We start from the raw sequence: 12,104 nt of genomic DNA on the forward strand, positions 1-12,104 counted from the left end.
GTGATCCACCCGCCTCCGCCTCCCAAAGTGCTGGGATTACAGGCTTGAGCCACCGAGCCCGGCCAAAGCTTTTATTCTTTTAAAAAACCTAAACCACTGTTTTTTGTTTGGCAGCCTCAAGTTAGGCTTTCTGTAAAAAGTTTACCAAGGTAAAATTCTTTGAGTCTCAGTATTCAAGACTAAAACAAATTAAGCAGATTAGGTGAAAGTTAAGTTAGCATAAAAGGTAAGCAGATTGGCAATTATATGTAATAGATATAAATAAAAGAATTCCATTCAGTAGTTTCCTGACCATTAAGTGCTGATACCGTACAGGTAAGGAGAAAACAGTGTGACTGTAAGGAATCAAAGTCCTGACATGTAAGGAGACAAATGTATGAACATTTTCCTGAAGGCAAGACATGTTAGAGTTGTGAAAATGCTTTGTTCTGTAAGGAAAAGGATGTATGAAAGTGGGGAGGAAATCTTCTTATGTAATATTATTTTATGGGAGACTTGTGTTCATAACAGTTTGACAGGTTGAAGATTAATTTCTCTATGGGAGTGTTGAGTCTTCAAATTTAGTGTGTAAGAACTGGACACCACAGCCTGCATTCAGCCTTTCATCATTCTCAGGAACTCTTCTTCATTTTCTCCTACTTTCATTTCTCTTCCTAGATTTCTAACATCCTGACTAATCCAATTTTCAGTTGACTTTTTCCCCAGCCTAATTAAATTTTGATACTTCTTAGTGATCATTTTTAGATTAACTCTGCCACAACTTTCTATTGATTGCAGAACTACTTTATGATCTAGTTATTAGTTATAACAAAACTAACTTCTGTAGTGGTTGTTTATGTTCAGTCATTTTCCCCTTTACTATCTTTCTGAAAATAGTTGAGTATTTCTCAATTGTATTATGCTTATGTGTGCAGTATTACTACATAGTAAAACATAAAGTAAATTTGAGATTACATTCTAAAATAAATGGGCTAACTAGATTTTTACACAATATTTAAGTGTAATATTCATAATTTGGTAGATTTTTTTTAAAAATTAAGATATAATTCACATACTTTGGCATTCATTTTTCAGAAATTTGTTTCATATTCATTTTAATATATATGTGCTACCTTACTACAGTTGACAGATTTTTAAAAAGTCAGGGATTCAGGAATTTGCAAGCTTCTGTGCATTGTTGGCATTTACAGAAATTATCAGTACTTCTTTTTAAAGGTTCAGAAATATGGGAATATTAAGTGGCCCTCTCAAGGTACTTTAATGCTGTTAGTGATATATAACTAGGGTGTTTGACAATTAAGAACACTGGAGTCAGTAGGTGCTAGAGATTATTTATAATGTTCATCTTTTTGTATTTTGAGAGTGTCATTGCCATCGTGTTCTGCTTCTGAATGAAGTTGGGTGACTACAGTCTTTGTCTACATTTACATTGTGACATGCGTCTTAAAAATATTGTTTGGTAGGCTTTGAGTATAGAATATATATGTTCATAATAATGTGTTTTTAGCATTTCAGCAGGAACTTGATGCAAGGCATGACAAATATGAGAGACTTGTGAAACTTAGTCGAGATATAACTGTTGAAAGTAAAAGGACAATTTTTCTCCTCCATAGGATTACAAGGTGAGTAAGCATCTTTAAAATTTATTGTAGTTTGATACTAGCTGTTAGAATATTCTGTGACTTCGAATGTCAGGATTAGAAGACATTAGCAGCAGGTACAATTTAAGAATTAATATTTTAATAACAATAGGTCTCAGCTGAGTGTAGTGGCTCACACCTGTAATCCCAGCAGTTTGGGAGGCCAAGGTGGGTGGATCACTTGAGCTCAGGAGATCAAGACCAGCCTGGGCAACATGGCGAAACCTTGTCTGTACTAAAAATACAAAAATTAGGCGGGCTTGGTGGTGAACGCCACCCACGCTCCTGGGAGGCTTGCTTGAGCCTGGGAGGCAGAGGCTGCAGTGTGCCGAGATCATACCACCGTACTCCAGCCTGAGCGAACAGAGCCAGAACCTGTCTCAAAAAAAAAAAAAAAAAAAAAAAAAAAATTTTGAAAAAAAAAAAAAAAAAAAAAAAAAAAAAGTCTGTAGAAATATTAGAAACCAGAAAAGTGAAAATACTTTATGAAAGAGGCTGGGCGTGGTGACTCATGCCTGTAATGCCAGCACTTTGGGAGGCCAAGCCATGTGGATCACTGGAGGTCAGGAGTTTGAGACCAGCCTGGCCAACATGGTGAAATCCCATCTCTACTAAAAATATAAACATTAGCTAGGCTTGGTGGTAGGCTCCTGTAATCTTAGCTACTCAGGAGGTTGAGGCAGGAGAATTGCTTTAACTCGGGAGGCGGAGATTGCAGTGAGCTCAAATTGCACCATGCATTCCAGCCTTGGTGACAGAGCGAGACTGCCTCAAAAAAAAAAAAAAAAACTTTGTGAAAGAAATGAGCCAGTCACAGTACACCTGAAAAACTGTTAGTGAGAAGACCTTGTGTATTTTAACTACAAAATTATTTTCTTTAATAGACACAGATAACTCCTTCAGTGAGCTTCAGTAGTTTTTAAGGAATTTGCCATTTCCTTTAAGTTTTGAAATTTATTGGTGCCAATTTTTATTTTGATTTCATTTTTGACCCAAGAGTAATTTTAAGTGTGTTATTTTGTGTCCAAGTATTTTGGGGGTTTTCCAGACAACTTTCTGGTACTGATTTCTAATTTAATTTCATGTATTAGAGAACATACTTTCTATAATTTGAATCTTTTTAAATTTATAGAGCCTTAATTTTGGCTCAGGATACGGTCTACCTGGTAAACGTTCTGGGTACACTTGAAAAGCGTGTATATTCTACTATTGTTAGGTGTAATGTTCTCTAAACACCAATTAAGTGTTGTTCAAGTCGCTTATTTCCTTATGATTTTTTGTATACTTGTCAATTATTGAGAGAGAGAAAGAGGATGACATCTCTTTAAGATAATTACAGGTTTGTCTTTCTCCTTGAAGTCCTATCAGTTTTTTCTTCAAGTATCTTGAAGCTCTTTTATTTGGTACATTAATATTTAGGATTGTTATGCATTTGATGAATTGACCCTTCATCATTAAAATGGTATCCCTGGAAATAGGCTTTGCCCGAAGTTTGATATTAATATAGCTACTCTGTTTTCTTTTGATTAATGTTATCAGAATATATATCTTTTCATCTTTTTATTTTTAATCTATTTGTGTTTATATTTAACATGAATTTCTTGTCTCTCTTGCTTTTTAAAAATCTATTTGGAAAATCTCTGCATGTTAGTCCAGGTATTTAGACCATTTACATTTAATGTAGTTATTGATATAGTTATAATTAAATCTATCCTCTTCTTCCTGCTTTATTTTGGATAATTTTTTATGATCCCATTTTATCTTATTTGTAAGCTTGTTAGCGATGCCTTTTTTGTTTTTGTAGTGATTGTTTTATGGTTTATAATATACATCTTATTGTCAACTATTTTCACTTTGTACAATACTGCGTTTACGAAAATTTGTGCATATAAGAATCCTGTTTTCACATTACATGGTTTTGTGGTAACAGTTATTTTGCAGTTACAGTGTTGATGTGCCCAAGTTTCAGTTAACACAGTACCATGCAAAGGAAGGACTATTTACATATTACTTCCTATATGGTGTTAGAATCTTATACTTCCTTTTCCATTTTCCTTCTAGCTTGGCCTTTTGTGCTATTGTTGTGATTCATATTATTTCTACTTTTGTTATAATTTCCACAATGTGTTATGATTTTTACTTTAAACAGTATGATTTAAAAATAAGAAAAATTTTATCCACATTTACCATTTTTGGTGTTCATGCCTTTGTGTGTATCAGATTTTCATCTGGTATTATTTTCCTTTTGCCTCAAGAACTTCCTTTGATATTTTTTGTAGTGTCAGTCTGCTGCTGATGAATTGATACTTTCTGGCTCTGTGAACTAAGGGGATTGTTCTGCCTGCTCATTTTGGCCAGTCTTTCTAGCCTTGAATAGTTTCCTTGCATGCCTGTTCTGATCAGTACTCAACTGAAGACTTGAGGAGGTCGCTTCTATAAATCTCTGAACATCTCTGTTTATACAGCTTTCTCCTCATTGTTACTCTGCTTTGCAAATTTTAGCTGTCTTGATCCCCCAAAACACCCAAATCCTTTTCTACTCAGGCTGACTCCCAGTCTCCACCTAAGTTTCCTGTCTCTGTGCTGTCACTTGGAAACTTTCCAGGCAATAAGATGGGGCAGTCACAGGGTATATGTTGTTCTCCTCCCTTTCCCCAGGGATCACTGCTCCATGCTGCCTGTAGTCCAGGGTTTTTAACCATTGTTTTCTGTATTTATTTTTTCTTTTTAGTTGTTTAAGGTAAGAGGATAAATCTAGTTCATGTTACTCTGTCCTTACTGAAAGCAGACATCTGTGTGTCATATTTTTATGTACAAAATTTTTCTTATTGTTATGTTACACATATTGTTTTTGTATACTTTTTTCACTTAACAGTGTGTTAATAGCATTTTTCATGTTTTCCATACTGTTAATAGTTTTGAGTAGTTCTGAGGTAGAAGAATCCAAATGCATACAATATTTAGCCCTATGTTGATATTTAGATTATTTCAGTTTTTCACTATTAAAGCATCTGGCTGATGTTCTAAAAGTTCCCAATATCTTGATCGTAGTGCTCCTGATATGGAAGATATATTGACTGAATCAGAAATTAAATTGGATGGTGTCAGACAAAAGATATTCCAGGTAGCCCAAGAGCTATCTGGGGAAGATATGCATCAGTTCCATCGAGCCATTACTACAGGTAAGTCTAGGTTTGTTTCAGGGGAGATATATATATATAGTGTATGATACATGATTAACGTGTGAGTTGCATGAATTTTAAGTGATACCTGGTGAAATAATACTGGCTTTAAAGAACTGAGACATTGTAGTAATACAGAAGTAATCCAGAGGCAAGTTGGCTTTATTATTTTTTAGCAGTGTAGTAATAGATTTTTTAGCAGTGTAGTAATTGATTGATTTTAATAAAGTATTTGAGAACACAGACTTAATAGGATGAACTTTCTTCTTGAGTGTATATAGGATGTGTTCAGACAGGGTACATCTCATTTCTAACTACAGGTAAATTTCACTGGTGGCTCTAAGTTTCTGTTTCAAATAGGCTCAAGAAAGAGAATGCTGCCAGACGAAGCCAAATATCTTATAATATGACTCTATATCTGGGTGTTTTATATTCACTTAAAAAAATTTCAGGGTATACTGAATCTTGGTGATTATCATCATTTTCAAATTAATTGAGTAAATGTATAGAGTGCTTGGTTCTTTCCTCGTCCTTCTTTTTTTAAATGTGGGCTCATTGATAAGAGAGATACTATATAATTCAGATACAGGTTGAGTATCCCTTATCCAAAATGCTTGGGAACAGAAGTGTTTCAGATTTTGTTTTGGAATATTCACAGTTTACTGCGGAGCATCTCTAATCCAGAAATCTGAAATGCTCCAATGAGCATTTATTTTGAGCATGACCTTTGAGCGTCGTGTCAGCACTCAAAAGTGTTTTGGATTTTGGACCATTTCGGATTTAGGATTTTTGCATTAGGGATGCTTAGTCTCAATACCCTAAGGTTTGCAGGAAGACTGGGAAATGAGTTTATTTGGTATCTTTTTAATGTGCATATCCAATTTTAGTCCAACATTTATAATTTCAGCACTTGTTTTTTTTTTCAGAAATGTTGAAATATTTTCTAATTTGGGTAAGAGAAGTTACCGGCATACATTAGTTAAAACTGAGGGTGCATTGTTGGAAACTGAAGTGTAAAACAGTTTTGTGAGGAGTCATTGTAACATATTACCAATTGAAATACAGCCTGCCATCATAATTTATTAATATCAAGGGTTTATTTGATTTTTACATAATGGCACACATAATAAAGATGACTTCATAAATTTAGTTTGCTCTAAAGTGGCACAACCTTAAGTTAACAGATTTGGCTGGAGTGGGAGAGAAGATCAGAGGTGTTGGTGGGAAGACGGGTGAAGTAAAAGGTAAATCAAGCTTAGCAGAAAACATGAGAATACCCCCTTTTTTTTTTTTTTTTTTTGAGACGAAGTCTCACCCAGGATTGAGTGCAGTGGTGTGATCTTGGCTCACCACAACCTCTGCCTCCTGGGTTCAAGCGATTCTCCTGCCTCACCCTCCTGAGTAGCTGGGATTATAGGCATGCCCTACCATGCCCAGCTAATTTTTGTATTTTTAGTATAGATGGGGTTTTACCATATTGCTCAGGCTGGTCTTGAACTCCTGACCTCGTGATCCACCTGCCTCAGCCTCCCAAAGTGCTGGGATTACAGGAGTGAGCCACAGCACCTGGCTGAGAATATCTTTATAATGGTAGCTGTGACCATACTACAGATAGATTCATAGCAGGAAAATATTTCAGACAGAGTAGTTCTCCTATGTGTAAGTTAGGTATGCATGTGTAATTATGAGGGCTACAGAGTGGTGGTGTTGGTGGTGGTGGGGAGCAAGTTAGGTTTCTTAGTTTCTGGAACCTGCTTGAACTGATGAAGCAGCACAGTCTAAATGTCTGTAAAACAGAAATCCTATTCTACAGCTTTTCCAAAATATCCTACTAACTTGAATGACTAAAGGTAAGAGTTTGAATAACTTCCATAATCTTTATCATTTTTTCTATCACATCATCATGTAGTATGCCTATCTTGTAAAAATTCATGACAGTTAATAAATATAATAAAAGCCGATCACAGCAGTTCTCACTTTGGACTTCAACCTGCTTAAAACTTGTATTTTAATAAAAATTCATATATTTTCCCCACAATTTTGGTGCTTCATGTGTGAAAGATGGTATTTTTTTTATGTTTAAACTTCTCAATTTCTTATTAGTGCACAATTAGGCTCTACTAATTTTGACAACATCAGGTTCCCCAGATATCTATGGGGCGTTTCAGAATTGCTGTATGTAGCCCAGTAGTTCTATTTCTTATGTCCTCATGCATCAGTGCATGAAGTATAAAGATAAAGAGTTTAAATAAGGGCCAAGACCATATGGATGATATCAAAAGCAACCTAGAAAGCTATATGTTGTCTTACAGAACAGAGATATGGAGGAGAAAAAGGTGAAAGGAAAATATTCAGTAGAGTATTATCTAAATCAGGAAGGAAATGCTGTCCTCTTGGAAAGGTAGGACATTAATGGGAATGCTCTTTATTCAAATTTTCCTACTTCACTGTATCATTGGAGAATTATTAGAAGCACAATGGTCTCTGTTAGGTTTTCGTTTACGACTTGTAAGTTTTCTTTGAAGATTACTTATTCATGGGTTAAAATAATGTTCTACATCTTTTCTTTAAAAAGTCTTTAAAATGAGGTTCTTTGAATTGAAGCAATAAACATGTTTTTTCTTAAAGTTAAGGAATAAAGCAGTCAAGTAAAGAGGTGTCTAGGACGGAAAATTTTGCTGACAGATATTTTATTTGATAAAATAAGGTTATTTATCATTGGATTAGCATTAACAATATGATGCTTATGAATAGCTTGCTGCTTGTAATTGTTAAATGCTTGTTTTGGTGCTACTCCAAATAGTTGTTCTTTTGACTTGAAGATAAAACAATTCTGGCAATGAACTAAAGGAGTTCTGTGCTTTTCCTCATCAAGAATAGTGCTAATGGCACGCAGAGCATTTCCCTAAGGGATACTTGTGTGAGCTCAAACATTGAATATCCTAATAATTGAACAACAACAAAACGTAAGGTCTGTTTTCTACACATTTCTTATCAGAGTAGATTACAGATGGTCCCAAGGGATGATTAAACAAATGAACAAATAATTAGTTGCTTGAAATAAGTCACTTAAAAAATTTGTGTCCTGTCATTTTTTTTCCCCTCTCGTTGAAAAATTAACATTTGAGGGGAAATGTCCTCCATTTCAAAGAAAAAATAGTATTTTTTTCTTTAGTTTATATCACTGCTAAAGATAAGAATTGTCATTTTTTGAGACATCTTAGTACACAAAACTAAGTTTATATCCTAATTAATATTTTAATTCTTTGATCCAAGAATGTGAATGATGGGTAAAGTGGGTGTTTGGGGCCAGTTACGTTTTTAGCCACCATTCTTTATATTCACAATCTCATTGATTTTTGCAATACCTCTAAATCATAGATAATATTTTACCACTTCACAAGTGGGGAGATCGAGGCTCAGAGAAGTTATGCTCAGGGTCATAAGCTAACGTGGTGCTATTGGTTTCTTCCCACATGGATTTTATTTACCTTTTGACTATACAGCCTAACTCCTAGTAGAGGCTTTGTTTTGTTTACCCCAAATACTGAGGTTTTCCTCGTACACCCAGCACATGCTGTGCCCCTTTTGTCTTAGCACTTTTTAACTTCTAATATGTAATCTGTTTATGTATTATATTTCTTCATTATCTCTCCTTCCCTAACTAGAATGTAGACTCTGTAAATCTCTACAAAGGTTTCATTCTTGTTTTTCACTTTACGTATCCCAGACACCTAATAAGTACTCCATAAATATAAACGTTAAAAGAATGAAGAACAAAAGTATTTTTAAAAGGCTTTTCTTTTTTGTTCAACTATATGCTTTATCTGATGATTTGCTTTCACAAGTTTATATTTTGCTGTGTTTTGTTTCTTCCAAAAGAAAACACGTTTCCAGGGACTATTTCTTAGATACGTTAGCAGGAATAGGATCAATGTTAATATTTAGGGAAGTTCCAAAGCTAGTATGTGAGTTCAGAGAAATTTGATGTAGGCTCATCATATTGGCAAATTTGTGAATGCTCACTGGAAAAAATGAACTAGGATGTGAATCTCTGTAAGCTTTTGGAATAACAATAGGAAGAGTAGTGGATGGAATGATATAGCTAAAAGTTGAATTTTGTCTGTTTATGAGTGATATTAAGAGAGAAGTGCCAGAGATGTTGGCTAGTTAAGGTAAAGCTAAGTGCAGAAACAGATGAATAAACTGTGAAATTGCAGTGGCTTAACGAAATAGAAATTGAATCTTTCTCTCTTGAAGACCAGGCTTTGTGGTGGTAGTTTGAGTGTGCTCTGCCCACTTAGTTATTCACAGACCCATGCTCTCTGGGGCTCTGTTGTAATGAGTACATGATTTCCAAGATCAGCCAGGGCATCAACATAGAGCTGACAGAGAGGAATGGGGGATGTCGCCTGAGGATTTTATGCACCAGCCCTGGAAATGTCATAGAGCATTTCTGCCCACATTTTATTGGCTAGTTACATAGCCACACCAGCTTTAAGGATGAATGGGAAATATGGTGTCTGTGCGTGCCAAGGAAAACAAAATATGTCTGATAAATAGTTAATTTTTCTCTCCCTGATACGGTAACTTGGTGTTCTTTTGATGTAATAGAAAATTCAGGTATATGCCTATTGATGGATTTAAAATTTTTTTCTGAATAGATTTTTCTTTTGTTTGAAAGTGTTCATTTGTCTAATCTGAAAGTGATTTTTTAACTGGTGAGAAGACTTCTAGTTCTGCTACCTCATTTTGTAAATGAGGTGAGTGACAGTATTGCAACGGGAGTCTGTTTTGTTTTATCCACTCTGAAACACTTTCTGCTAAACCATTACCTCTCTGATAGCTAGTATTTGGTGCTTTAAGCTGTTTTATCTAAAGCCAAAGGCTTTTTCTTGAAGATCTCAGATTCTGTATCTTCTTAAATTACATAAACTACATATTTTATGTAACGTAATTATGTAAAATAGATACAGTTCGTGGTTGCTGTGAGTGTCAGATGATTCAGTAGGTATTTTTTGGTGACTGTTTCAGTCACAATTTAGTAAGTGTATATTTTATACTGTGAACTTTTGTGGTGACTACTATGACCATGGGAAAATCTGTCTATAGGCATTTTCTGGGTTAGAAAACTCAGTTTATAAATACTCTTTCTAGATAAATGTCTGGTACATGCTACTTGGACTGTCCAAGTGTATGAAGGTCTTTTAGTCCAATTTCTCTTTTCATTTCTGAGCATTCCCATTCCTTTTCTGAAATCTTATTTCGAAGGTTATTCTTTTGACTTGAGGTCTGTCAGTTGGTAAGGATAGGGCTAAATAGGCAACACGGAGAAGAAGAGACACTGTCTTACTCAGTTTTGGACATATTGCACCAAGTCAGAGAGACCCTTATTCCTTGACAAACTCTTAATTTATCATGGCTTAGTAGGATAAAAATAGTGTTCTGTTAACATAGTTTGCTAGTACTACTACTACTTCTTTTTTTTTTTTTTTGAAATGGAGTCTCTCTTTGTCACCTAGGCTGGAGTACAGTGGCGCGATCTGGGTTCACTGCAACCTCCTGTCTCCCAGGTTCAAGCTATTCTTGTGCCTTAGCCTCCCAAGTAGCTGGGGTTACAGGCAGATGCCACCATGCCTAGCTAAGTTTTGTATTTTTAATAGAGATGAGGTTTCATCATGTTGACCTGGCTGGTCTCAAACTCCTGACCTCAAGTGATCCGCCCACATTGGCCTCCCAAAGTACTGGGATTATGGGCATGAGCCACTGTGCCCAGCCAGTTTGCTGTTGCTACTTAGCAAACCAAAAAGTATCCAAGAATCGTAGCATGTATTGAACTAGGATAACATTTTGGAAGAACAATAGCCCCTTTTAATTGTGAGCCAAAAAAAGGGAAAAAAAATCCAGGGAAGAAAAAACCATTGCTTTCTTTAGAGATATTATAAAATACGGTCTAACAAAAATTAATGCCAGTAATTCTTATTATATTCTTCTGATCGTTTGGTATAAAGGGCCATTATACCAGACACTGATACATTATTCTATATAAAACCTACTATGTAAACAGTTGCCTGCACTTTACAGATGAGAAAATTGGAGCACAGTAAAATGAATAAACTTACATCAGTTCACCCTGCTTGCAAGAGACTGAATTAACATTAGAACCTAGGACATCCGCACTTAAAGTCTCTGCTTTCTGTTTTGCCATTATATTTTATTCGGAGGGATGCTAGAGGTGAGAGGTGAGGCAGCTGTAGTGGTCCTTCTTGGTGTGAAATGAATAGGGTCTCAAGTTTGGTGTTAGCAGTAGGAATGGAGAGGAATGTGCATGTTTTTCGAAGATAGTTTATTTTTAAAAAGTATAAAGAAAGGGAATAGTCTGGGGATGCCTTTGGGTTTCTAGTTTGGCCAACTGGATGAATAGAAGTGTTATTTGTTAAGAGGAGAAAACAGGAAGGTAGAATGGGTTTTGGATAAGATTAATTGGAAATCTTAGAACATACAGGCTGCTCCCTAGGAGGCAATTTGATTCGTAGGTCTAAAGAACTCAGGATGCAAGTCTAATCTGCAGTTATAGCCTTGGAGTCATGAACTCATAAACTGTAGCTAATTTTAAAGACGTGGATAGGATTGTCTAAGGAGAGTTTAAAGTGAGAATAAAACCAAAGGCTGATAACCTTAACTAAAGGAAATATAATACAGTATTGAATGGAATAGGATCCCTGAGTAATCAAGACTTGAGGATGGGATCCAGAGCTTAAACCTTGTATGAGAGGACAACTCTCTCTTCCCAGTTGGGCAGTTACGGATGGCTGTAGAGGTAGGGAATTGAGAAAATTCTTTCTCCGTCACTTGCATTTTCGTGTCATGTGCTGAGAAAAGGGGATGTGGTGGGGAAATAGTATGGAATTGATAGGAAACTGGAGATTTAAGGATGACTCTGATAGCTCATGCCTGTAATCCCAGCACTTTAGGAGGCCAAGGCAGGCTGATCATGCAGCCAAGAGATCGAGACCAGCCTGACCAACATGGTAAAACCCTGTCTCTGCTAAAAATACAAAAATTAGCCAGGCATTGTGGTGCACACCTGAGGTAGGAGAATTGCTTGAACCCAGGAGGTGGAGATTGCAGTGAGCCAAGATTGCGCCACTGCACTATAGCCTGAGCAACAGAGCAAAACTCTCTCTCAAAAAAAAAAAAAAGAAAACTGTTTAATTTCAATATAGATTAACCAGTCTTTTAACGATTACTGGCTTTGTGTCTAAGGAAGTCCTTCTCTACT

The 12,104-nt window shown here is 35.8% G+C and overlaps 1 protein-coding gene across 1 annotated transcript in view; it reads left to right on the plus strand.

The window, feature by feature from the left end:
• Positions 1 to 12,104, plus strand: part of TSNAX (translin associated factor X) — a 36,917-nt gene that overhangs the window by 6,988 nt on the left and 17,825 nt on the right. The window contains exons 3-4 of the mRNA XM_017526545.2: positions 1,508 to 1,622; positions 4,692 to 4,822. Coding sequence (XP_017382034.1) covers positions 1,508 to 1,622; positions 4,692 to 4,822 — 246 coding nt within the window. The remainder of the gene's footprint in view (positions 1 to 1,507; positions 1,623 to 4,691; positions 4,823 to 12,104) is intronic.

This window comes from Cebus imitator, unplaced genomic scaffold (genome assembly GCF_001604975.1).
Source record: "Cebus imitator isolate Cc_AM_T3 unplaced genomic scaffold, Cebus_imitator-1.0 Scaffold42, whole genome shotgun sequence".
Classification (NCBI taxonomy): Eukaryota; Metazoa; Chordata; class Mammalia; order Primates; family Cebidae; genus Cebus; species Cebus imitator.